This window comes from Anguilla rostrata, chromosome 3 (genome assembly GCF_018555375.3).
Source record: "Anguilla rostrata isolate EN2019 chromosome 3, ASM1855537v3, whole genome shotgun sequence".
In the NCBI taxonomy this organism is placed as follows: Eukaryota; Metazoa; Chordata; class Actinopteri; order Anguilliformes; family Anguillidae; genus Anguilla; species Anguilla rostrata.
The window spans coordinates 69,867,411-69,889,056 of NC_057935.1; the positions used below are offsets into that span (position 1 = coordinate 69,867,411).

The 21,646-nt window shown below is 50.7% G+C and overlaps 1 protein-coding gene across 6 annotated transcripts in view; it reads left to right on the top strand.

Annotated features, from left to right (window-relative positions):
* The window catches only part of myo1b (myosin IB), a 97,528-nt gene that overhangs the window by 37,446 nt on the left and 38,436 nt on the right, over nucleotides 1–21,646 (top strand). For all 6 annotated transcript variants that reach the window (XM_064329550.1, XM_064329552.1, XM_064329551.1 and 3 more), the window contains exons 4-6: nucleotides 12,044–12,138; nucleotides 18,537–18,641; nucleotides 20,452–20,498. In XM_064329550.1, the coding sequence (XP_064185620.1) occupies nucleotides 12,044–12,138; nucleotides 18,537–18,641; nucleotides 20,452–20,498 (247 nt within the window). The remainder of the gene's footprint in view (nucleotides 1–12,043; nucleotides 12,139–18,536; nucleotides 18,642–20,451; nucleotides 20,499–21,646) is intronic.

Consider the following 21,646-nt stretch of genomic DNA (forward strand, 5'->3'; position numbering starts at 1 on the left):
CATTCTGGGGGGGGGGGGGGCGGCAGCAGAGTCATCGAGCAGATGGTGCTTTGAGGAAACCTGATCCGTTTGTACACACACACACGGAGACGGGTGGGATGACCCCAGCTGTGCCAGCCCACCTTGTGATAGGTCTGTTCTGTGGGGGTCAAAGGTCGGGAGGACTGCCGGCTGTATGCCTGTGTATGAACGTGGCTGGGCGGGGAATCCGCAATCAACGTCTCAATCTGGGCGGGGCCTCTGTTATCAATGCCTATCATCCATAAATGTTCGAGAGGTGCAGTTTGAATGGCGGTGCCTGTACCAGCACGGGGATTTTCTACTGACAAAGCTTGCTGTCGGGCCTCAAAAACTGCTGATGCTGAACATTTCACTGCTGAACTAGGGATGAACGCGTGAGATTCGCCCAGGCGGTTTCATCGTTTGTCCTGTGTAGCGGTTGTTCCTGCCTTTCTCTGAGGCACGGGGTGCTCATTCTTATCGCTAAATGCGCCATTATTCCTGCATGCAGGCAGCGACCTGTGTCCATACGGCTGTAAGGGGCCGTTTCCCAAAGTACCGGAGCTAGAGCTCGGGTAAGATTGATGACCCAGTCTGGGGTGGTCTGGTGTGACTTAGGTGTTCCGCGCGATATCTCGCACCCAGGTGGGGAAAGGCGGCTCCTTTGTCCGAGGAGAGGGCCAGATATCTGGGCCTTGTCGTCACCGCGAGCCCCAGGCTTCAGCTCCGGCCTCCTCCTCCGTGGGTTCACTGAATTGGAAAAAGATGCGAGTTTGGCGAGATTCGCTCTATCGCTCGATCAAACCCGGTCCTGGAAAATCTGTTTCACCGTCTGATTCTCAGATAGTTGTCTTGTTTTTTCTTTTTTTTTTCTTCTTCTTTATTTCCAGCTTCCTCCTGCTTTTCTTGAAGCGTCATGCTAAGTACTCTTGAAGTCTCCCCTCTTTCTGTCTCTTCTGTCTCGGTGTTAAAAAGATGATGATGATGATGTGACTGGTCGCCATGGCGCTCCGATGACGAGCAGGCCTCGGCCTCCCTTTGGACCATGGTCTGTTCCTTACGTCCTTAAACTTTGAGCTCAGCAGATAAAGCAGACAGAGGGCGAATGTGCCGGGCAATAAGGAAACTCCTTAATATTTGCTCTTTTTTTACGGCGTGCATGGGACGGTGAGATAAGCATCAGACGTTCCCGTGTTGTAACATTTTCCTAAGATTCTTCTGATCAAAGGGCCTGGTGATAAATTCAAGGGCCACATTTGGGTCTCGGTTTCGTCTTCTCAGCACCGAGCTTTCCAGGGGCCGTGGGCTTTGTGTCAAGTCACTGATGGATGGATGGGTTGGTCTAAGAGGACAGAGGGCATCACATACCCCCCCCAAGACATTACCCAGCTCTGCGATTCATTTTTTTCAACCATTGTGTGTGTGTGCAACACCTTCGTGCTGAACAATGTACCGTGTAGGCGCTGGACAGATTGCGTAATCTCTGATATGAGTCCACCTGAGTGTACAGGTAATCACCTGAAATGCTTTCCATTCCATTCCCCTAAACCATTCCCCACCCTGTGACTATTGATCAGTAAGGCAGACTTTCGTACTCGCGTACTACCACACCGAAAGGCTCGGCAAACCCTTTCCGTACAACAGGTCACACGGAACAATGGTTTGCTCGTGAAAGTTCGAGGGCCCAGGGCAGGATGTTATTTGCTTGTTAATCTTTGATTTTTTTTTTTCCACGGTTTCAGAACAGTTGTGTTCACGCTGACGGGAGCCTCTTTACGTGGACGGGCGAGGCTTTGCCTTGCAAAACAATCGAGAGGCAAACATAAGCGCTTTCTATTCTGCATGTGGCGTTTATCTGAAGTGTGGACCATCCATTTAAAGCACTATACTGTCGTATAGGGGCCAAGGCCTAACAGTTTTCTGTTAGTGCTCCCATTAAATCTAGCTGTCAGTCTGAGCCACCCTGTAGTTTTTTTTTCATTTACTGTCACTGATAGTCTGGATAGGCTGTGCACAAGTCTGGACTTGTTACATCAGCAACTCCTTCACAGCCCAATGGCTGTTTTGAAACTTGTACGTGCAATGATAATCACAGACACACGCGCACACACACGTGCGCACACACACAGAAACAACATGCATGTAGATCAATGTTATGTATTTCACATTGTTGATACAGATCATGACGAGAAACATTTTGGAGGAAAAAAAAATAATTCTTTCTTAAATCTTATATTTTTCTTGGTTTATATTTCTATGTCAGGACTTCCTGACAGTTTGAACAAGACCAGGTTAAAACCTAGTATATGGCTGGACCTAACACGTGATCCGGCTGACCAATGGTGTGACTTCATAACTCATTCTGTCACTCACTCAGTCAGTCCCAGACATTCGCGTTTGTAGGGCTGACCCCGCTGTTGCGGTCCAGCCAAAAAGGACTTTGCATATCTGTTACAATCAGAGAAAGTAGCCTTTGCTTTTAACCCAGTTACAGCCAATAAACTGACTTTTTATCAGCGTAGTAAAATTGGCTGCTGTCAATAGTGCTGACTAAGCTGTTAAGACAAATTAGTTATTTCTTTTGCCACTGTGAAGTATCCTGATTATTATCAATTCAGTAAAATTGAATTCTTTCTTTGATGTCCAGTCCTAACCCAGTATTTTAGTATTATTTTTTATTTATTTATTTTTATCTGGGTTTTCTCTGTGCGTACTGTAATTTTCCCTCACAGTAAAGCGGTGTATATCATCATGGTTTCCAGAAGCGTAGCTCTCAAAGTAATAATCACCATGTTAGGCATGCTCCCTGGCTCCCTGTGTGCGTGCGCCTGTGTGTGGGTGTGTGTGTGCCTGTGTGTGGGTGTGTGTGTGCGCTGGTGCGCAGTGTTTATAGGACCCACCACCACCCCCCCGCCCCCGCCCCTGGTGTTGAGACCCTCAGGCTCATTTCCTGAAGCGAGGCTATGTAAACAGTCTTTGCTGGGTAAGGAGGGGATTGTGGTGGAGGGAGATGGGGGGCGTGGGCTGGGCGGGGGGTGGGGTGGGGGGTGGTAGCCCTCGCCACAGTGGAAGCGTTTGTAGTCTGGGAAGGGCCGGAGGCGTGTCTGTCTGTCACACGGGAGGCTGGACCGGGCTCCGAGGGTGACGTCGCGTTGGGGTCACTCCACGTTGCGGTCACTCCACGCCGGGGTCACTCCACGTTGGGGTCACGCCGTGTCGGGGGTCACCATCCTACACGGATGTGTGGAGTGACGCTGCGCTCAGCCGAGGCTGGTGGGTCTCAGAGGCGGCCTGTGTCCTTCTCCGTTAGGGAGCCGTGTGTGTGTGGTAATGGACCTGTGTGTTGTGTTGTGTGTGTATGTGTGCCTGTGTGTGCCTGTGTGTACCTGTGTGCGTGTCGTAGCTGCGTGTGTGTGTGTGTGTGGTTGCGTTGTGTGCGGTGGTGCCTGTGTGTGAGTGTGTGTATGTGTGCCTGTGTGTGTGTGTGAATGCATGTGTGTGTGTGTGTATGTATGTGTGCCTGTGTATGTGTGTGAGTACATGCATGTGCGTGCGTGTGTATGTATGCGTGTGTGCGTGCGTGCGTGTGTGTGTATGTATGTGTGCCTGTGTGTGTCTGTGTGTGTGTGTGTGTGTGTGAGCGTACATGCATGTGCGTGCATGTCTGCATATTGGCTGGGGGGGGGAAATAAAAAACTTTGAAGCCTAATTTAATTTGGGAGAGGACAGCAGCTGCTTTGCCGGGAGCACATGAATGGGAAGCGGAGGATGTGGTGGCCGCAGGGAGCCTGCTGCATGCTGGGAGCCTGGTGCATGCTGGGACCCTCGGGGGCCTGTCCCGGACCCTGGAACACAGAGACGGCTGTGTGTGTGTGTGTGTGTGTGTGTGTGCGGGCGGAGACCGGCGTTCCGGTCCGTTTGGTCTTTCATCCTCACTCCGGCTCCCCCGGTCGCTCCCCCACCACCCCCCCCCCACCCCCCTCACAGTCGGGACGCCGCAGATAGCCGGCTCTTGTCCCCCGCGCTGGCCGGTGTACGCGCCCCCCCCCCCCCGAGAGGACACCGAAATAAAGGGGCCGCTGTGGTCCCGAGTGCTGGGGGGCTATTTTAAAACCGGCCGCGGTTCGCACACCGCGCCGCTCTGCACAGCGCGCGCCATCTCAACTGCTTATTTCCTGTTTCTTTTTTCTTTTTCTTCTATCCCCCCCCTTTCTTCTCCCATATTTTGATTGGCCGATCATATTTCCGTGCCTGTGCCAGTTCGGTCGGTCGGTTGCTCGGTCGGTCGGTGGGTCGGTTAGCAGGGGCAGGATGAAGGAGTTATGGATCTCTCTTTTGAGCCAGTGGTTGTGCACCTTTCATCCTGAATACAAAGAGGGGGGACAGCGTGTGCTGGAAAGGATTTTTTTTTTTTCCCTTTTTTCTTTATGGGCTTAAGGTTAGACCACGCCAGACAGACACACGTGCGGGCTGTTTCCATTAAAACAGTGTACACTGGGAAAGGCTTCCCCCACATCCTTCCCGAAATGTGTGTGTGGATGGAAGGAGAACAAATCACTAGTCAGGGGTGTTCCTCTCCTCCCTGAGTGCTTCCTACAGTAAACGAACCTGCAGGCCAGACTGTTCCTGTGTGTGAGGCCGGGGTTGGGCGGGGGGGGGGTGGGCGGGGTCTCTGGAAGCTCCCTGACAGAAGGTGCCCACAGAAACTGATCCAGGGTCAGTTTGTCATTGCCCCATGTCCTAAGTGTTTAGAGGTGAAGCTGACTCTGGGTGCTGTAAGATGGGGGGGGGGCAGTGCAGTGCAGTGCAGTGCAGAAAGGAGGGCCAGGCTGGCCCAGGAGAGCTGAGTCAGAGCTTGGAGCTCATAACTCAGACAGGGAAGCAGTAAAGACATCCTGAGTGGAGAGTCTAAAAACAGCCCCATCACCCCCCACCCCCCGCGCTCCTGTCTTCCTCTCAACAAAGGATGTGGGGAAGTGTGTGCTTGGGTGTGTGTGCGCATATACATGTGTGTGTGTGTGTGTGTGTCCTTGGGTGTGTGTGCTCTGTGTGTGTGTGTGTGCTTGTGTCCGCGATTGTGTGCAAGCACGGTTGTGTGTGCGCGCGTGTGGGTCTGTGTGTCTGTGCTTCTACGTGGGTCGGTGGGTGCGCGAGTGTGTTCATGAGTGTGTGTGTGTACACACGTGTGCAGGAGGGGGTGTATGGGGTACAGTGCGTTCCCTCAGACCTGAGGGGGGACCCACAGAAGGGGGAAAGGGGGTTACTGTAAAACACACACTCCATTGTGCTGATCGTTTCCATGAATCAATTCTGGGGGGGATTCCATTGAAGGTGGAAATCTGTGTGATCACCAGACCGTTTTAGTGTTGCCCTGTTACTTCTGCAGTTTGAATGGATATTTTCATCTTTGCCGGTTCAGTTCTCTGCACTTTTAATGCTAAAATCAACTCGATAATCTTCCTTCGGATTTGACTATTCTCAAACAGAAGACCCACTACAGACCAAAACCAAACCAGCTAGTCCTGAAAAAGTGTTAACGGTGCATGAACACAGTTCTATTTACTGTACACTGGAGCAGTATATTCCAGATCAAGTTCTGGATATTGTTGTGCAGAACACAGAACGCGTTTCCTCTTGATGCGTCATTAACTTTAGTCACCACCACCAAGTCAATTTCCTTAAACTTTTAAATTTTTTGACAATCGGGAATCTAAAGGGACCAGCGCCAGGAAGCAAGCCTGAGAAAAACACTTTCAAAAATAGTGTTGAGGGAAAAAAACTCCTCAATGGGAAGAAATCTTGGCGATAAAGGGGGGGGGAGCCCATCCTCCGCTGGCCAGGCCGGATGTTGCTTTGAAGGGTGTGCGTTGATTTACCTCATGGCTTGAGAGATTAAGATTTTAGCCCTTTATAAAGGGGTACAAAGCTTGATGCACTGTGCTCATTCTGAGCCTGAACCAGGTGGACCAATCGCAGAGGCCGACCGCGGTTCCTTAAAGAAAAACAGCCCATGCCGTCGGCGCTCTTTTCAGGTGATCGCGGTGAAAACCGTGCTGCGAAACGGCCTCTCCTGTAGTCCTGCGTGCGCGTTTGACGCTCTGAATTGTGAGCGGGCGTGCCGGCTCTCTCGTTGCGTTGGCAGCCCGTTAGCCCGTTAGCGGCGCGTAGACCTGAGACTGGCAGGCTCTCGCTGTTACGCACCACGGTCTCCTGCTCGGGGCGACATATAGCTCAGGAGGTAAGACCGATTGTCTGGCAGTCAGAGGGTTGCCGGTTCAAACCCCGCCCTGGACGTGTCGAAGTGTCCTTGAGCAAGACGCCTAACCCCTAACTGCTCCGGCGAATGAGAGGCATCAGTTGTAAAGCGCTTTGGATAAAAGCACTATATAAATGCAGTCCATTTGCCATTTACCTGCTATCGAGAGCTGGTTGGACCAGGGAACAGCTGAGAGGCCCCTCCACTGATGCGGGTGGCGTGCGTGCTGGAGAGAGGCCTATTGTGCTGGGGCTCTGATACAGTACCAAAAAAATGTCTTAAGTGTTTTTAGTCCTGTAAAATCTAACCTAAAATCTTTTTTTTTCTCCCCTCTAAAGTAGAAAAACATTAGCTTGTTTTAAGTCACGTTTTGCTTGACAAGTGAAATTGTCTTGTCCCATTGGCTTATCTTTTTGTCTTATTTAGCAAAAAAAAAGTCATAGCAATAAGATTTTTAAGTATAAAAATAAGATAACACTAAAATACTTAAGATTGACTTGTTGTTTTTTTTGTTTTTGCGGTGTGTGCCCACGCACAACTGTTCCCATTGTGACATCACTGTGTCCCAGAACCACCTGGACCCATCTTAAGGGGAAGCAGGAACCACCCCCCACCCCCCCACTTCCGGCTCGGTACAATCGGAGCAGGCTCAAAACTCGCACGTGTGTCCGCCCCAAGCCTCCTGAGTCAGCCAGGGAGCTCTTTAAATGGCAGGTTCACAGGAAGTTTCTCACACTAAGGCGTCAGTGCTGACGTCTGGCCTTCACTGCGGTCCAGTGCACTGGGCCGTTCTGCATCGACAGCCACAGCCGACTCATTTATCCCGCTTGTAAATTGCTCTATAATGTTCCGTAATTTTTATGACATTAAATATGTAACCAGTTGCCTTTCGTTGATAAGCAGCCATCACCAGCTAAAGTACTTTTAATCTGCTAATTGTTTATCAGCCCCACCGCCCAATGATCAAACCAACACATTGGCCTGCTGTTGAACCGTAAGGGAAGCGCAGCACAAGCATCTGGTGGCTTTTGAGCTCATCTGGGGAATCTTCATAAACGCTGTCAGTAAAAGCCTGTGTTGCTAATCTGAAAGCTGCAGCTGGTAATGTTGTTCTCATTACGGAACGTTTTGTTCGTGCTCATTAGCGAAAGCGGCGCAAATGGATTGATTCCCTTGATATCGGCTCCGTAGCCTACGACCGCGCGAATCGCAGTCTGCACAGGAACTTACAACTCGCAAAGAGGAAGCTCAGACTCCTCCCACCCATCTCTGGACTGAGAGACTCTCTCTCTCTCTCTCTCTCTGTTTCTCAGTGGGAAGTTCGAGTCTATTTTCTGCCGTATTTTTCCTCATGTGCCTCTGGCTAACGGATAAGGGCCTGGGCTGTAAGGAAGTACAAATTACAGCTCTCGAGACTCACTCCCAAACTACACGATCTGGAAGCCTGAGAGGCCGGCCGCCTCCCCACTGGCAGGGCAGGCTCAGATGTGGAAGGCCGAAGCCTGCTTACCACACTGGCTGCCCTCTTGGTTTTCCCTGACATTTCAGTGCGGCCTTCCTCCCTGTAGCAAAATACGATAGCAGCAGGACAGACTGGGTTGCAGTCGGAAGCACTGCTGCTGTTTGTTTATTTTTGTTCTTGTTGGTCTTGCTCTCTCTCTCTCTCTCTTGCTCTCTCTCACGCTCTCTCTCTCTCTCTCTCAGGAGGGGTGTTTAATTGTTTCAGGTCTGTGCTTCGGTTAAGATTGTTTCTCTCTTGGAAATCAGCGGCTAATCAGCAGCTGAGCAGATGTTCTTGCTTTAGTGCTTTATTTCCTCCCTGTGGGGTAGCGAGGTGGGGAAGTGTGGAGGTGTCGATGGACAGTCGGAACGCTCCGGGATTTCCTGGTGCTTGAGCTGGGATTGACTGATGCGCGCCCGGCTTTTCGGCAAGAACGGGGGCCAATAACAGACGCCCACCCCACCCCACCCCACGCCCCCTCCGCCCCATCTGAGTCTGTGAGCCAAAAGCTCTTGGTGTTCAGCCTTAGGCTTCGTCCTTCCACCCTCTTAAGAGGACAGTGAGGGGGGGTCCGGCCCCCCAGTCTGGCTTTTGAAGCTATTCATATTCCGATCGCGGTATTTATACTCGCACTGCCCGAGCCGGTTCGTTTGTGGCGGTCCCGCCGCCCGCTGGGTGCACATTGCGTGTCGCGTGAGGCGAGGACTGGTGATCTGGCACGCATCCAGGCCCCCGGGCTGCTTGCCCCCCCCCCCCTCGCCCCCTCCCCTCCGCAGGACGGGTTAATTGTGTGATGCTTGTCCTTTGTCGGGCTCACGTCTGGCGGCGAGGCTGTTTTCGCAAAGGCTTAGACATCTGCTCCGGGCTTCGCGCTTTTCGGCAGTGATGTAATGTCCTGTGCCGCTCCCTGAGAACGCCGGGCTTCAGCGGGCAGGTCAGCGTTAGGCAGGACAGACCCCCCCCTCGTTAACCCCGCCCACCCCCTCTGTCCCGTCCCGTCCCGTCCCTAGCTCCCGGGCGTAGCCCCTGCCTCCGCTTCAGCTTTGATGGGACTTTCCTCCTCCAGAACCCTGCCAAGTAAAGGTTCTCTCAGTGGTGCTGTGATGTCATAATAAGGTTGTGTTCCTTCCATTGAGCGCGAGAAAGCAGCATCACACAGATAGGACCCCTCCCGTTTCTTTATGTTACATAATGATGTCGTACATTCAAATGGCACTGTAGTCAAATCAGCTGTGGCTGTTGTTAGACATTTCAATGCCGTCCCCAACAACATGGTCTTATTAAATCTGACCCTTTGAGTTTCCCGACCTGTGCTTTTCTGTGGTGGTTCCTGGAAAGTCAGTGTAGCTGATAAAATCAGTCATACCCAACCCTTTGTTGGAGTGACGCCTCTGTTGTGGATACACAAAGCCACAGAAGAGCAAAGACAACCTCCTCCCCAAGTGTCCTGGTGTTTCTGGCGTCCATGTGTCTCCTTGGAGATCAACTGACAATGCATTTTCCATCCCAGATCTCACGATGTAATTAAATACATTGCTGACTGCATTGAGACACTTTATTAACCAGTCCATATATGAGCCGAGTAGGTCAAGATGTGTGGTGGTCTTTCTTACGTGCGACAGGCCCCCAGGTGTTTAAAATCAGAGGGTTGTGAAGCCCATTCCACTGCATACCTTCTTATTAACTGTCAAATATTCACACATATCAGCATGCGCACTTATGTACACACACACACAACTTGATTTGTGGACGTGAAGGTGGAACTGTATACCTTATCGATGCGAAGGCACTTTGTCCACTTAGTTATGTTAGTTGAAACTGTCGAGCAGTGAGGGCCAGGGAGCCTGCCCCATTCCTCCGGAATGTGGCCAGAGGGCCTTATAGTTTGGACGGAGAAACATTCATTCCCATTCCCATTCCCATTCCCTATGGGGGGGGAACACGGAGAGTATTCCCTTGGAGGTCCATAAATGCGCTTCGGAGTTCATTCCCCCGCCAGCCTCTCGGAACGTCCCATCAACATATTTATCGTGGGCCAGCGGGGGGGGGGGGAGCAGAGGGGCAATGGCACGCAACATTTTTACTGCACAATCAAGAGTTATTATTAGTTTGTGGTTCAGGAACATTCCTCCACAGTGGAAGGGATGGGGGGATGGAGGGGGTAAAATGGCCGCCGAGGCTGCGTGCAGCGTTGGGCTAATTTTTGGCCTCTTGTATGGGCTGTTGGTGGAGGACCAGGGCGGGTGGAGCGCATGGGCGCTGAATTTTGGCTGGGTGCGACACAATGAAGTGCCACTCCTCGCCTACAGGGGACTCTACGCCCTTTGCCCCCACCCCTCCTTGAAGGCTTGGGTCAGCCCACACAAATGGATGGTTGTGTCGCTTGGGCGAAGTTCGGGAAGTACACCCGCCCCTAGAACCTTTGTAGTTGTAAGCTCCGACCCGTTGGATGCTCTGCAGTCTCTGAGGCCGCCTGTTGGTCTATTTTGGTCCGCACATTGTATCAGGCCCTTACAATGACAATCATGGCTTTGTTACTGGAGCCAGCATGACCTCTTTGCTGTTGCACCATGTGACCTGCTTACCCAGTGTGTGCCCACAGTCCTGGTCTTTGTCCTGGAGTTTATGTAAAACAGGGTTCATTTCTGAGATGAGCTTAAATGCTGTAATTTTCAGGAATTCTCATTGGATGCTGTTGCGCTGTCATCCTGTCCATAAAGTATTCTACTTTGGTGCAGTGAAACAGTGGACGCTTTTAGGCTTTGGGTCAGAGGTGTCCAAACTCCAGTCCTGGAGGGCTGCAGGTCTGCTGGCTTTAGATGTGCTTCGACGTGAGTCATTCATTTAAGTCTGATGGGCTATAGAGTCCACATGCCTTGTTCTCACGATATTCATTGGCTGCTGATTTGAAAGAATACCACAAAAACCCGCCAACACTGCGGCCCTCCAGGACGGGACTGTGACACCCCTGATTTTGGTTTAGCCAAACTGATGCACCAAGCTGTGTTGTGCAAAAAGCAATTTGCTATCGATTTGGTTTATTCAGTCTTTTTTTTCCTGTTACTTTGGGAACTTTTGAGCCGACAGGAAGTGGGAGACAATGTTTTTTTTTTTTGTTTTTCTTGGAATTCTGCCTTCTCAGTATTGCAGGAGTAAACAGCGTGCATGTGTCACAGTGTTAAAGGGACAGATAAGTGTTGTGCATGTAACTTGTTCGGCATAAAGTCTTGTGTTCGATGTTATTGTATAGTAGCGGATGTGATGTTGCACAGTAGTGGGTGTTGAAAGCAGTTCATTAACGCCTCCCACGCAATCGATAGCTGAGGGCTTAACGCACACTGAATGTACTGGAACGTTTCACACTCTGATTGGCAGTGCCGAACATTGATTTTTTTTTTTTTTATTTATTTATTTTTTTATAAAGTCCTGGCCCGTAGAAACGATACTTTGACAGGAAGCTGGGAGTTCGAATGAAACCTCACAGTTGTCTTTCGGGAACCGTACAACCCGGAGCAATGGAAAAAAAAAAAAGATCCCAAAAAAAAAAAAAAAATGGTAATAAAATAAATGTGCGACACTCCTGTGAAGCTAGCGTACAAATTGCCAAAAATTGGATTGCGTTGCAAACGTTGACCCACTTTTCAGAAATGGTGCCACGTGCAATTGATCAGCAGGCATCTGGGCCTTGCCTGGCCTGGCCGGGCTTTGGCTTGCGTTTTTTTTTTTTTTTCCCCGCTAGAGATAAACATTTGCGCCGCACTCCTCTCTCAGCGGGAAAGCGCGAGAGGGATAACCGCCTGTTAGCGGCTGTCTGAAGGGCGCTGGGCTCGGAATGCAGCGCCACGCTCGAGGCTCAGTTTTACCCAGGTCAGCGAATCGAAGCGAAGAAGTCGCACGTGTCATTTATCCCGTGTTCCGCTTAACGCTCTGCGACGCATAGCTTGGTGCATCAGTTTGGCTAAACCAAAATCAGGGGTGTCACAGTCCCGTCCTGGAGGGCCGCAGTGTTGGCGGGTTTTTGTGGTATTCTTTCAAATCAGCAGCCAATGAATATCGTGAGAACAAGGCATGTGGACTCTATAGCTGTGCAGCGACGCTCTGTTTTTTTTTTTTGGTTTTTTTTACGCGGAAGAGCGTTTCTGTGAAGGTTCACCGATACGAGGGAAAAGGATGGTAGCGGGTCAGTAAAGGGATATATTTGGGTTTTGTACGTGTTGTTTTTTCGTGTTTGTGGACTGAATGATGAATTCTCTCTCTCTCTCTCTCTCTCTCTCTCTCTCTCTCAGCTATGCTCTGGCGGACGAGGCCTACCGCTCCTTGCGAGACCAGGATAAAGACCAGTGCATTCTCATCACCGGGGAGAGTGGAGCGGGGAAGACAGGTACCATACCCAAATTCTCCATCGTAGTGCATGACCAGCCATTTTTTTAAAAATCAGCCTTATGTGAGGTGTCCATTTAGCTGTGGATTATTAATTTAGATGAATTCTTTTCATGAGGGGGAAAAAAAAGCTTTGGGGATGCCTCAACGTGCATTATAGTAGGTAACACGGTACACTGAGAGTGAACTTAAAAGATGAGTGTCCTCAGTTAGTCTTCTGTCCACATTCCTCACCTCGCGCGTATCTCACGTGTTGTTGTTTTACAATCTCCGTTCATCATTCTGTCACTGCACGGTAGTGTTTCTAATAATGGGCCATCCACACGTACGATATGCTGAGACAGCGGAGTGGAGGAGGAGGAGGATGGTATTTGCTGGAGAAGCCCTTTCATGCCTTTGGCAGACGAGTCTACGCTGCCAGGTGATGACCACATGGTTGGAACTTTTGAGATCGTCTCTGATTGGTCTGATTGGAGTTACTCTCCAGCCCCTCTCTGCTTCATCCTCATCCTCGATCTGGGACAGGGCCGCCCAACCCTGTTCCTGGAAATCTACTGCGCTGTAAGATTGTCACCCCCAGTCCTAACAAAGCACACCTCATTCAACAGCTGGAGACTTTGTTTTGAGCTGCTGATTAGTAGAATGAGGGTGTGCCGAATTGGGTTGAAATGAAAACCCACAGGATGCTCGATCTCGAGGAGCAGAGTTGGGCAGCCCTGATCTGGGATGACATGAGCTTCCTGTCCCTCTGTCTCATCCATCTGTGGAACATCTCTGCCCTCTCACGCCCTCTCAAGTTACTCCCTTAACAAAGCTGTGAAATGACGCCATCTTGGAGCATGGATTCAAGTTACTTTTTTAAATTTATTGGTTCCAACTTCTTGGCGCTGTATCGTTTCTGCTGACACAAGCTGGGCCTGCAGGGACGAGGCGGTGTCCCAGAGTAACTCAAGTACGGGTGCTTGAAAGAGTTTTATGACCTTTTTTTTTTTTAATGACAAGTCCATGAATGGAGCCGTTGTATTTTCTAGCATGGGGTGCTTTCTGATGCCAGGACTCTAAGGAAGTTTCTGGAACCCCGAGGATACTCTCTGACCCCGTGGCTGTCGCTGTAAACTAGAAAACGCACCCATTGACATGAAGTTTGGCAGAGATGTTAAATGTGGTGTGGTGGTACCATCCAAAACCCTCCCCCCAACTTGGGTCACGGTCTCCATCTGGCCTTGGGGCTCACATTAGTTATGCCACCGTACAGTCGTGTCCAAACCGGGCTCTTGCGACAGAAACATTTATTAATCGCAACGTGGCATCCGGTCTGATTCTTTATCTGTGGTCCAAGACTTTGAACCGCCGTTCCCCCCCCCCCCTCCCCCAGTTTGCCCTGCAGAGCTTTGGACATCTGGGCAGCTTTTTACATCATGAGGATGAGGTGGAGGGCTTTTTTATCTTTTTTTCTTCTTCTTCTTTTTTTTGCTGAAGCTGCCAGTTGAAGAACTCTCGGGCTGCGTGGTTCTGGCTGATTTACGAGTTCCGTGTCGATAGGATCGACTCCTCAGCTGCTTCCCATTAATCCTGCTACACGAGGCTTTTTGACTCCTTTATGGAGCCCCAGTGCAGTCGGCCTTGCTGGCGGTAGTGCATATACCCAGCCCAAGACAGCTTAATCAGCTCGTGAGCAGATCACCTTATGGACTACCTGCCACTGAGACATTGAGAGCTCCTTGTATCGGTATAGCAGCAAGAGTAAATCAACATTTTCAAATCAAATCGAATACATTTTATTTGTACTGCGCTTTTTACTGGAAACTGTCACAAAGATGCTTTGCTGAGTAGCCGAAAAAGAGCAAAAACCAGACCTGAACCCCCACAAAGCTGGCAAAAAAAAAAATGAAAAAAAACTCCTTAGATGGGACAAAAACCTTCAGATGGTAGCGAGAAAAATCCCAAATGGAAATAAATCTCGGGAGGAACCTGGCTATTGAGGGGGAAGCCCATCCTCCTCTGGCCGCCCTGGTGATGTTTGGATCACAGGTACCCAGGGGGCATTGCAGGTTTAGTCTGCAGCCTGGTGAAAATGTAAACTGGAAAGTTTTCCCTGTGCCTCGTCATCCACAGCCTGTAGTTTTCAGCTCATCCTTTTGTAGGGGCTACACGGCCCTCTATTGACTACAAACCCCAGCGTGCACCCCATGACAAAAGGTACAGCAGGTTGTGGTGCTTCTGTCTTGCACATCAAAGGCTGTGGTTTGACCTCAGCTGTGGGAAAAGAAGTTACAGAAGTGCGCGCTCCCTTTCGAGCAACTTGGCCACTTGCTGTTTATCTGGTTTGACAAGGTCAGTGAATGGCTGGCTGGCATGAGCAGGGGTGGGGTGGAGGGGGGGGGGGGGCATAATCTCTGAGCTCCTGTCACCAGCCCTGGTCTTTCATCGCGCGACCAGCAAATAACCCACTTCCTGCTGGTGCTTCGGTGCACTCTAATGAGCCACGTTTCCTGCTGCCCACTAAGAAGAGCGTTGATGTAACGTCATCGCTAAGATTTATTTATTTATTTATTTTTTAAAGCTCTCTGAGCTGTCTCTTATTGTATTTCTTTCATTCATTTTGTTTGTTGTGGTTTTGCGCAGCCTTGTTAAAAATTGCACCTCGTCATTTACGAAGCGCTGACGTTGGCGTGCCACTATTTATAGTTTTGGATTTAAAATACTGGTGGGGTTTCTGTGCGCCAGCAGCTCATCAGTTTAGAGTCCGACCCAGGAAGCCAAGCAGCAGTGAAAGGGGATGAGGTGGGATTTTGGTAATCTCCTCATCATTTTTATGGGTTTAGAGGCTGATGAAAATGGGTATTTTGTGAAAGCGTAAAAGGTTACGATATTCACGGGAGATGAATTGTGTACAGAATGACGCCGTGCCTTCATTTAATCGCACAAGCGCAGGTCCTGTAACGCTGATGCGTCATGTGATTAAATGGCGTTTTTCGAACGCATTTAAGATATGCAGTTTGAAATTGAGGTGAAATAAATTCTCTTTTAGTGGATTGTAAAATAAAAACGTAAGATGAACAGGGAACAAGAGAACTGTGCATTCCAGGCTTTTTGCTGAAATCAAAGACTGCTTTCAACCACATTCTAGCAAGATATACTTTAGACCTTGTGTGAAAGGTATGTCTCTGAGTTATACTGGGATTCTTTACAAGCTGCTAAAAGAATGGTATTAATTTTCATACTGTTTTCTTTCTTAATTTTCTTTCACTCGTGAAAGACTGGCTGAACACTCCACTGCTGCCCAGGGGCCTGAATCCGGCAGAATTCTGTGCCTTAGGGCCCGGGGCCCTCAGCCTCATCCAGAAAGGGCCGGTGGGGGGTGCAGGCTTTTGTTCCAACCAAGCAGCGAATGTACTAATGATTCTGCTAATCAACCACTAGAGTCTTTGCTGAGGACCGAATGCGATGTGTGTTTCTGCTTGGTTGAAACAAAAGCCTGCACCCACCCAGGCCTTTCCTTGGTTAAAACTGAGGACCCCCGCCTCAGGGGAACTCCCTCCCCTAAAGTCCTTTTGCTCGCTCCCCCCCCCCCCCCAAATTCTCGCTCCCAGCCTGTCCTCCTGCTCACTCAGAAGGAGACGGATTGCCAGGCTGCTCTTCTCAGCCACGTTGGCTGACTGTGTTCCTCCTGGCCCCGCCCCCCAGCCTCCGGGCCCCCCCCCCCCAGAGACCAGTAAACCCAGAGCCGCGGTGTTAATTAAAGACCTGTCAGTCACGCCCTCTCCACACCCTCCTCCTTCCTAACGCTCCCGGGGGAGTCTGCGTCCCTCAACCCCCCGACGCCCCGCCCCGCCCCGCTCAGCTCGGCACACGGCGTTCAGTCGCTGCTGCTTAACCGCCCGCGTTGAGGCGACGTTTCCTCAGCGTTGCGGGAGCGTTGTGAGAACGTTGCGGGCACATCCCTTCCTCCCAGGAGCCTCCTGAATTCCTTTACTTTTTTTTGTGCTTTTTTTTCCAGAGGGCGGCCTGGTCAGCAATGTTCTCGCGGTTTTCTGGCACTGTTGTGACAAAACAGCGGGGGGAAGCGTTGCTGCAATGTTGTGGGAACATTGCAGGGAAACATTGCTCCTCCGCCATTACCTGAGAGGCTGGGGGCGGGGGAGAGAAGATGAATCCCAGCCGAGGCGCAACATTTCACAAAAAAATAAAAAATTTAATTGCAACTGCCTCGTTTGACATGTAATGGGGGGGGGGAAGGCGTTCCGTGTTCAGCTCCCTCCTGCCCTGAACGCAGGCATCGCGTCTCTTCCAGGTGCCGAACGTGCTGACTCGGCTGTCCGATCGGTATTCCTGAGAGAACATTCCGGAAGCTTTTCCCTCCCGGGCCGGTCCTCCGCGGAACGTTGGCTCGGCTGTTTTTAACGGCTTCAGGGGGGGGGAGTGAGGGAGGTGAAATGGGGCTGTGATTATAACACGCTCATTAGTCTCTCTCTGGCTCCCTCAGTCTGCAAGGAAAGGGGGGGGGGGGCTGATAGCTGGTGATGTTTTCCTTGTGTTTCATCCGCCCTCTGCCTAGCTGGTACCCCCCATAATGAGGGGTTCAGTCCATTGAGTTCGCCTGCAGATGTGGAAAATCCAGGTTCAGTAAAGTAAAGGGCTTTCCCAGTATTTTTGTTCCAGTCACCTGGATTTGCTCATTCTTCAGCCAGGAGGCAGAACTAATTCATGAAATCAGCAGGCTGAGTTCATGGGTGGAGGAAACACCTGGCAGGACTTTTGCTTTCTGACCCCTGGACTGTCACCCGTGGTCGTGTAGAACTGATGATCACGATGACAGGTGTTAGTGGGTAACGTACTGGTCACCATTCCTCCTTTAAATTACATCCTTTATTCGTTCGGGGGATTTGACTGCACTGCTGTTTTCTCTGCAAAGTAGTTTTCACTGAACGGCGTTCGAAGTTTCAACATTCTGAGTGATTTAAATGGCACTGCCGTGCGGATCTCGCTTTGTGTTTTTGATTATAACGTCCTCCTCATGGTGGGATTAGCTGAAGAATGCTGGAACTCAGAAACCACTGTGGGAGAGTGTTCGGTCCTCGTTGTGGTTTAGTGCGTGCTGTGCGTGAATCCAGTGTGGTCTGCGGTTTTGGAGACTCTCAGGTGATTTTATTTATTTATTTATTAATTTTTATTAAAGGCGTCTCTGGCTGCTCTGATGTCCCCTTTTCACATGTAAGGACAGTAATGAGAACAGAAACTATTAACAGTACAATTGACAGAGATGGTGCCTCGTGGTTGTCCCTCATTTTGTGACAGGAGGCCACATATCTTGCAACCAATACCGCTCTCTCGCTCTCTCTCTCTCTCTCTCTCTCTCACTCTCACTCTCTCTCACGTTCTCTGTCTCTCACTCTCTCTCTCTCACGCTCTCTCTCTCTCACTCTCACTCTCTCTCTCACTCACTCTCACTCTCACTCTCTCTCTCTCACTCACTCACTCACTCACTCTCTCTCGCACTGCGGGTCCGTTCGTGCCATCGGTAGTGTTTTCGTAAGACTGCAGTGCTGAGGCTCGTATGCGTTGCAGAACTCAGCGATGACATACTGCTGAGGTCACAGTATGGCCTGCACCCTCGAACCCGGACACTTTTCTCCAGAGCGAAAAATACTTTACCCCCTTCTCAGTGCAAATGCTTTACAACTTGTAACGTGCTTCTTACTTTATTAAAAGAAAAAAAAAAAAGAAAAAGTTGACCGATTGCAGTCATTTTGCCCTGTGAGCCCAATCGAATGTAATCAACTAGGAAATGACGTAATGAATTCTCACCTACCGCTGTGCTGCTGAAGCTGATGCTTCCTGATGTCTGATGTCATTATGAGATTCAGTGAAGCAGAACGCTTCTTAAACGAGCTCCCGGGTCGCGTTGCTGTTCAGTGTCTAGGGGAGGCCCCTTTTTGGCAGTAGCTGGTTGAGAAACGGCCTCACGGAAGGGCAGAGAAATTGCGAACGCAAACACACGGGCCACAGTTTCCCCGTGTGTGAGCGGGGAGTGTGTGTGTGTGAGAGTGTGTGTGTGTGTGTGTGTGTGTGTGAGCTGGGAGTGTGTGAGTGTGTGAACCTCTGCTCTCCTCCTCTGTATGCACCCGTGAGAAAGAACAGATTGGTGTGGTCTCGCTGGGGCTGGGGGTGCTGGTGATGTAAGGGGGATTTTTTGGGGTGCATCTCGGTCCCCCATTCCCCCGCACCCCACCCGCCGACCCCACCCTGTCTGGAGTGGGGCTGGGCCTGATGGTGATGTAAGGGGGATTTTTGGGGTGCATCTTGGTCCCCTGTTCCCCCACGCCCCACACCCCAACCCCGCCCTGTCTGGAGCGGCGTAGTCCTGACCCCGCCCCTTTTTCTGCTTGTGTGTTCCAGAGGCCAGTAAGCTGGTGATGTCATACGTGGCGGCCGTGTGCGGGAAGGGCCAGGAAGTCAACAAGGTGAAGGAGCAGCTGCTGCAGTCCAATCCCGTGCTGGAGGGTGAGTCCAAGCCACGCCCACTCCCCCACAGGCCACGCCCCACATTCACACAAAGCAAAGTTTTAGCTCCGCCCTCATGCGCTGAAAAGGTGAGTGTCAGGCGTTGCCGTGAGTTACGATCCCAGCCCCGAGAGAGAGACCGTGTGGCGAGCCAATAATCGCAGCCTGAACACCCGAGGGAAATAGTAACCGTGTGGCGAGCGATATAATCGCAGCCTGAACACCCCCCAGCCCCCCACCCCACCCCCACCCCCCCCCCAGCATCCTCACCCTTCCCAAAACTCATTTGTTTTCGCTGGGATTCCGGCGTGTCTTTCAACTCTGGCGCGGCACCTCCAGCCGTGAAATCGAGCGCAAGCGAATGAGCAAATACCTCGGTGCCTTCGCACGCAGTCCGCCACGTTTTTTTTCCTGGGGGGGGATTCTGCGGACAGGAAATGCCAGCGTGCGCCTGGTGGGGGGGGGGGGAAGGTGCCCAGCGCTGTGCCCGGGCGTCCCTCTCCTCCCCCCTTCATCCCGCCGCCCCCCCCTTCTCGGCGCGGCACATCTGCGAGCGTTTAGCGGCTGGCTCTCGGCGACCCGTGAGGTGGAGGCAGCGCAGACTTCCTGCTCCGCTCTGGGAAAGTGGGGACCTGCTCTTTCCCCTGGGCTCTCATTATCCCCCCGTCTCTCCCTGCACCCCCCAGCCCCCCTCCCAAAAAACGGGCTCGTTCGCCTCTCCCACGTACCCATGACGGAGGGAGGGGGCCGTCGTTCGAACCCTGCCGGCGAGCTCCGCCGCGTTCCACATTCCACTGCCATGATCCGCAAAGGTCCTCCAACCACCCACGGAGACTTCTATTAGAACACCCCCCCCTCCCACCCCCCCACAAAATAAACCCGGAAGGCAAGGCATTCATCTGGATGACCTAGCCATTAACAAGCCTTACATTTGCGCCCTCTGTTTTTTTTTTTTTTTTGGTTAAGCACTTCACCAGATTCCACGCCAGGTATATTTAGCATTTCCAGAAATACTACAAACGGCTGCCAAATAGGTACATGTGATAGAAGATCACAGCCAAGGTACTGCTGGGCGTGGCCCCGGTTGCTATTTCATGACTACGCTTTCTGTGAATTGAACGGTGGCCTTGGTGTTGACGCTTGTACACGTTGGACTACACACTTGAACAGTTTTATGCTTGGCCTCTTGGGTAATGTGAATTGGACTGTCTACTACCCTAGTTTGAAGGAGCTGAAAAGTCCTATAAACTTAAGAAACAAATCAATCCATTATTTATTTACGTACTTGGATAAATTTTGAAGCTTAAATGGACCGAATGGCGATGAAGGCCATGTTTTACTGCACAACATCTGAGCGTGATTTATAGATCTGTAGGACTACTTAATTGCCACTGTGAATTTCACTTGCGCAAATATAATTGCCATTGTTCGCGCAAGCAACGTTATTCTTAGCGGCACAAACACAAGATAATCACAGTTCCGTATGAAAATTAAAGCTTAATTTATTACATGTGTCTCGCTTTTGCATTTTTCAAGACAGAAATAAACAGAATGTTTATGGTCGTAAATGAGACCATTGCACAGCATTGGGAGGGAGTTGGAGGGCAAATCGATTTTTGTGTCCGTTGTGTAACCGGTGGGTAATTACAAAGATGAACGCCGCTTGCGCACTAGTGCTGAATAATGAGCTGCAGGTTCACTACCGTAAATCAAGAAACACAACACAGTCAACACAGAACTTCACTCCCTCAACTGCCTGACATAATTCTTTCCTGCTCTCTTCCCTCCCTCTCCCCCCCCCCCCCCATAGCTTTTGGGAACGCCAAAACAGTGAGGAACGACAACTCGTCCCGATTCGTGAGTATTGCTCTCCCTGGCGATGGGGGGGGGGGGGGGGGCGGTTTGTGTGATTGTGTGTATTTGTACCTCTTCTCTGACGAGGCACGTGGCCCTTTGATCCAGGTTCTAGCGTAGGCAAACAGACACGAGGGTGGGCAGTTCCTCTCCGGTCTCTCATTTAAACGGGAAGATGCACCTGCGGCATCCCGCCATTTCCCAGTGGCTGCAGGAGGGGAAGGTGTGGGCTGCTGGTCCAGTGTTCGTTTTTTTTTTTTTTTTGCGGGAAGTGGAGGGTGTGGCCCTATCCGAGAACATCAGGGAAGCTCTGCGGAGACCGGCGTCTGGACTAGGCTTTTTGAGCTGTGCTGCCTCCCCAGTCACCATCCCCCCCCCCCCGATGATACAGCGAGCAATTATGGTTACGAGAAAATATGAGATTCCAATGAAATTCAAGTTGGCAATCCGTCTTAGCAGATACCTCCCCCACCCCCCCCTCCCCCCAGATGTTCGCCAGCCCTCCTGTGAGGATTCCTTCGTCTGTAATTCACAGGCTTCTCTTCAGTTAAATGGTCAATAAAGGCAAGGTCGCATGCATCTCGTGTCAAATGAGGAACAGCTTCGGCAAACATTGGCAGAAAACCCAGCCTCTCTTGCCCTATGATTCATATGACCTTTGACCTTGCCTGTGAGTGGCCATACATACCGAAAAAAACCGAGGCTCTATTCACGGTGAGATTCCCGCCCCCCCCCACCGCCCGCCTACTCATTCATACTTATTCTTGCCCATCCAGCATCAAGACTGATTGAAAAGAATGTGATCAGAATGTTCTTAACTGAACATTCTAATGCTGATTCTAATGCACAATCACTGCTGGCAGTTGAAAGCAGTGGAGTTCTAGAACACTGACTCAGAATTTTGAAAAAAGTCCAAAACACTTACCCTTCAAAAAGGGTTAATAAAGAAGTCTGGTCAGCTTCATCAAACAAGCAGTCACAAGATGGACATTCCTGTACATTATGATGGTGTTTCTGTCCCTTAAGAAAAGTCTGGTGTGTGACTGAATTTGGCTGCATCTCTCTCTCTCTCTCTCTTCCAAAGTTTTAGTTTCAGAAACCACCACAGGCTATAAATAAAAATCTAGCGGGCACCACGTTCAGCGTGCAGC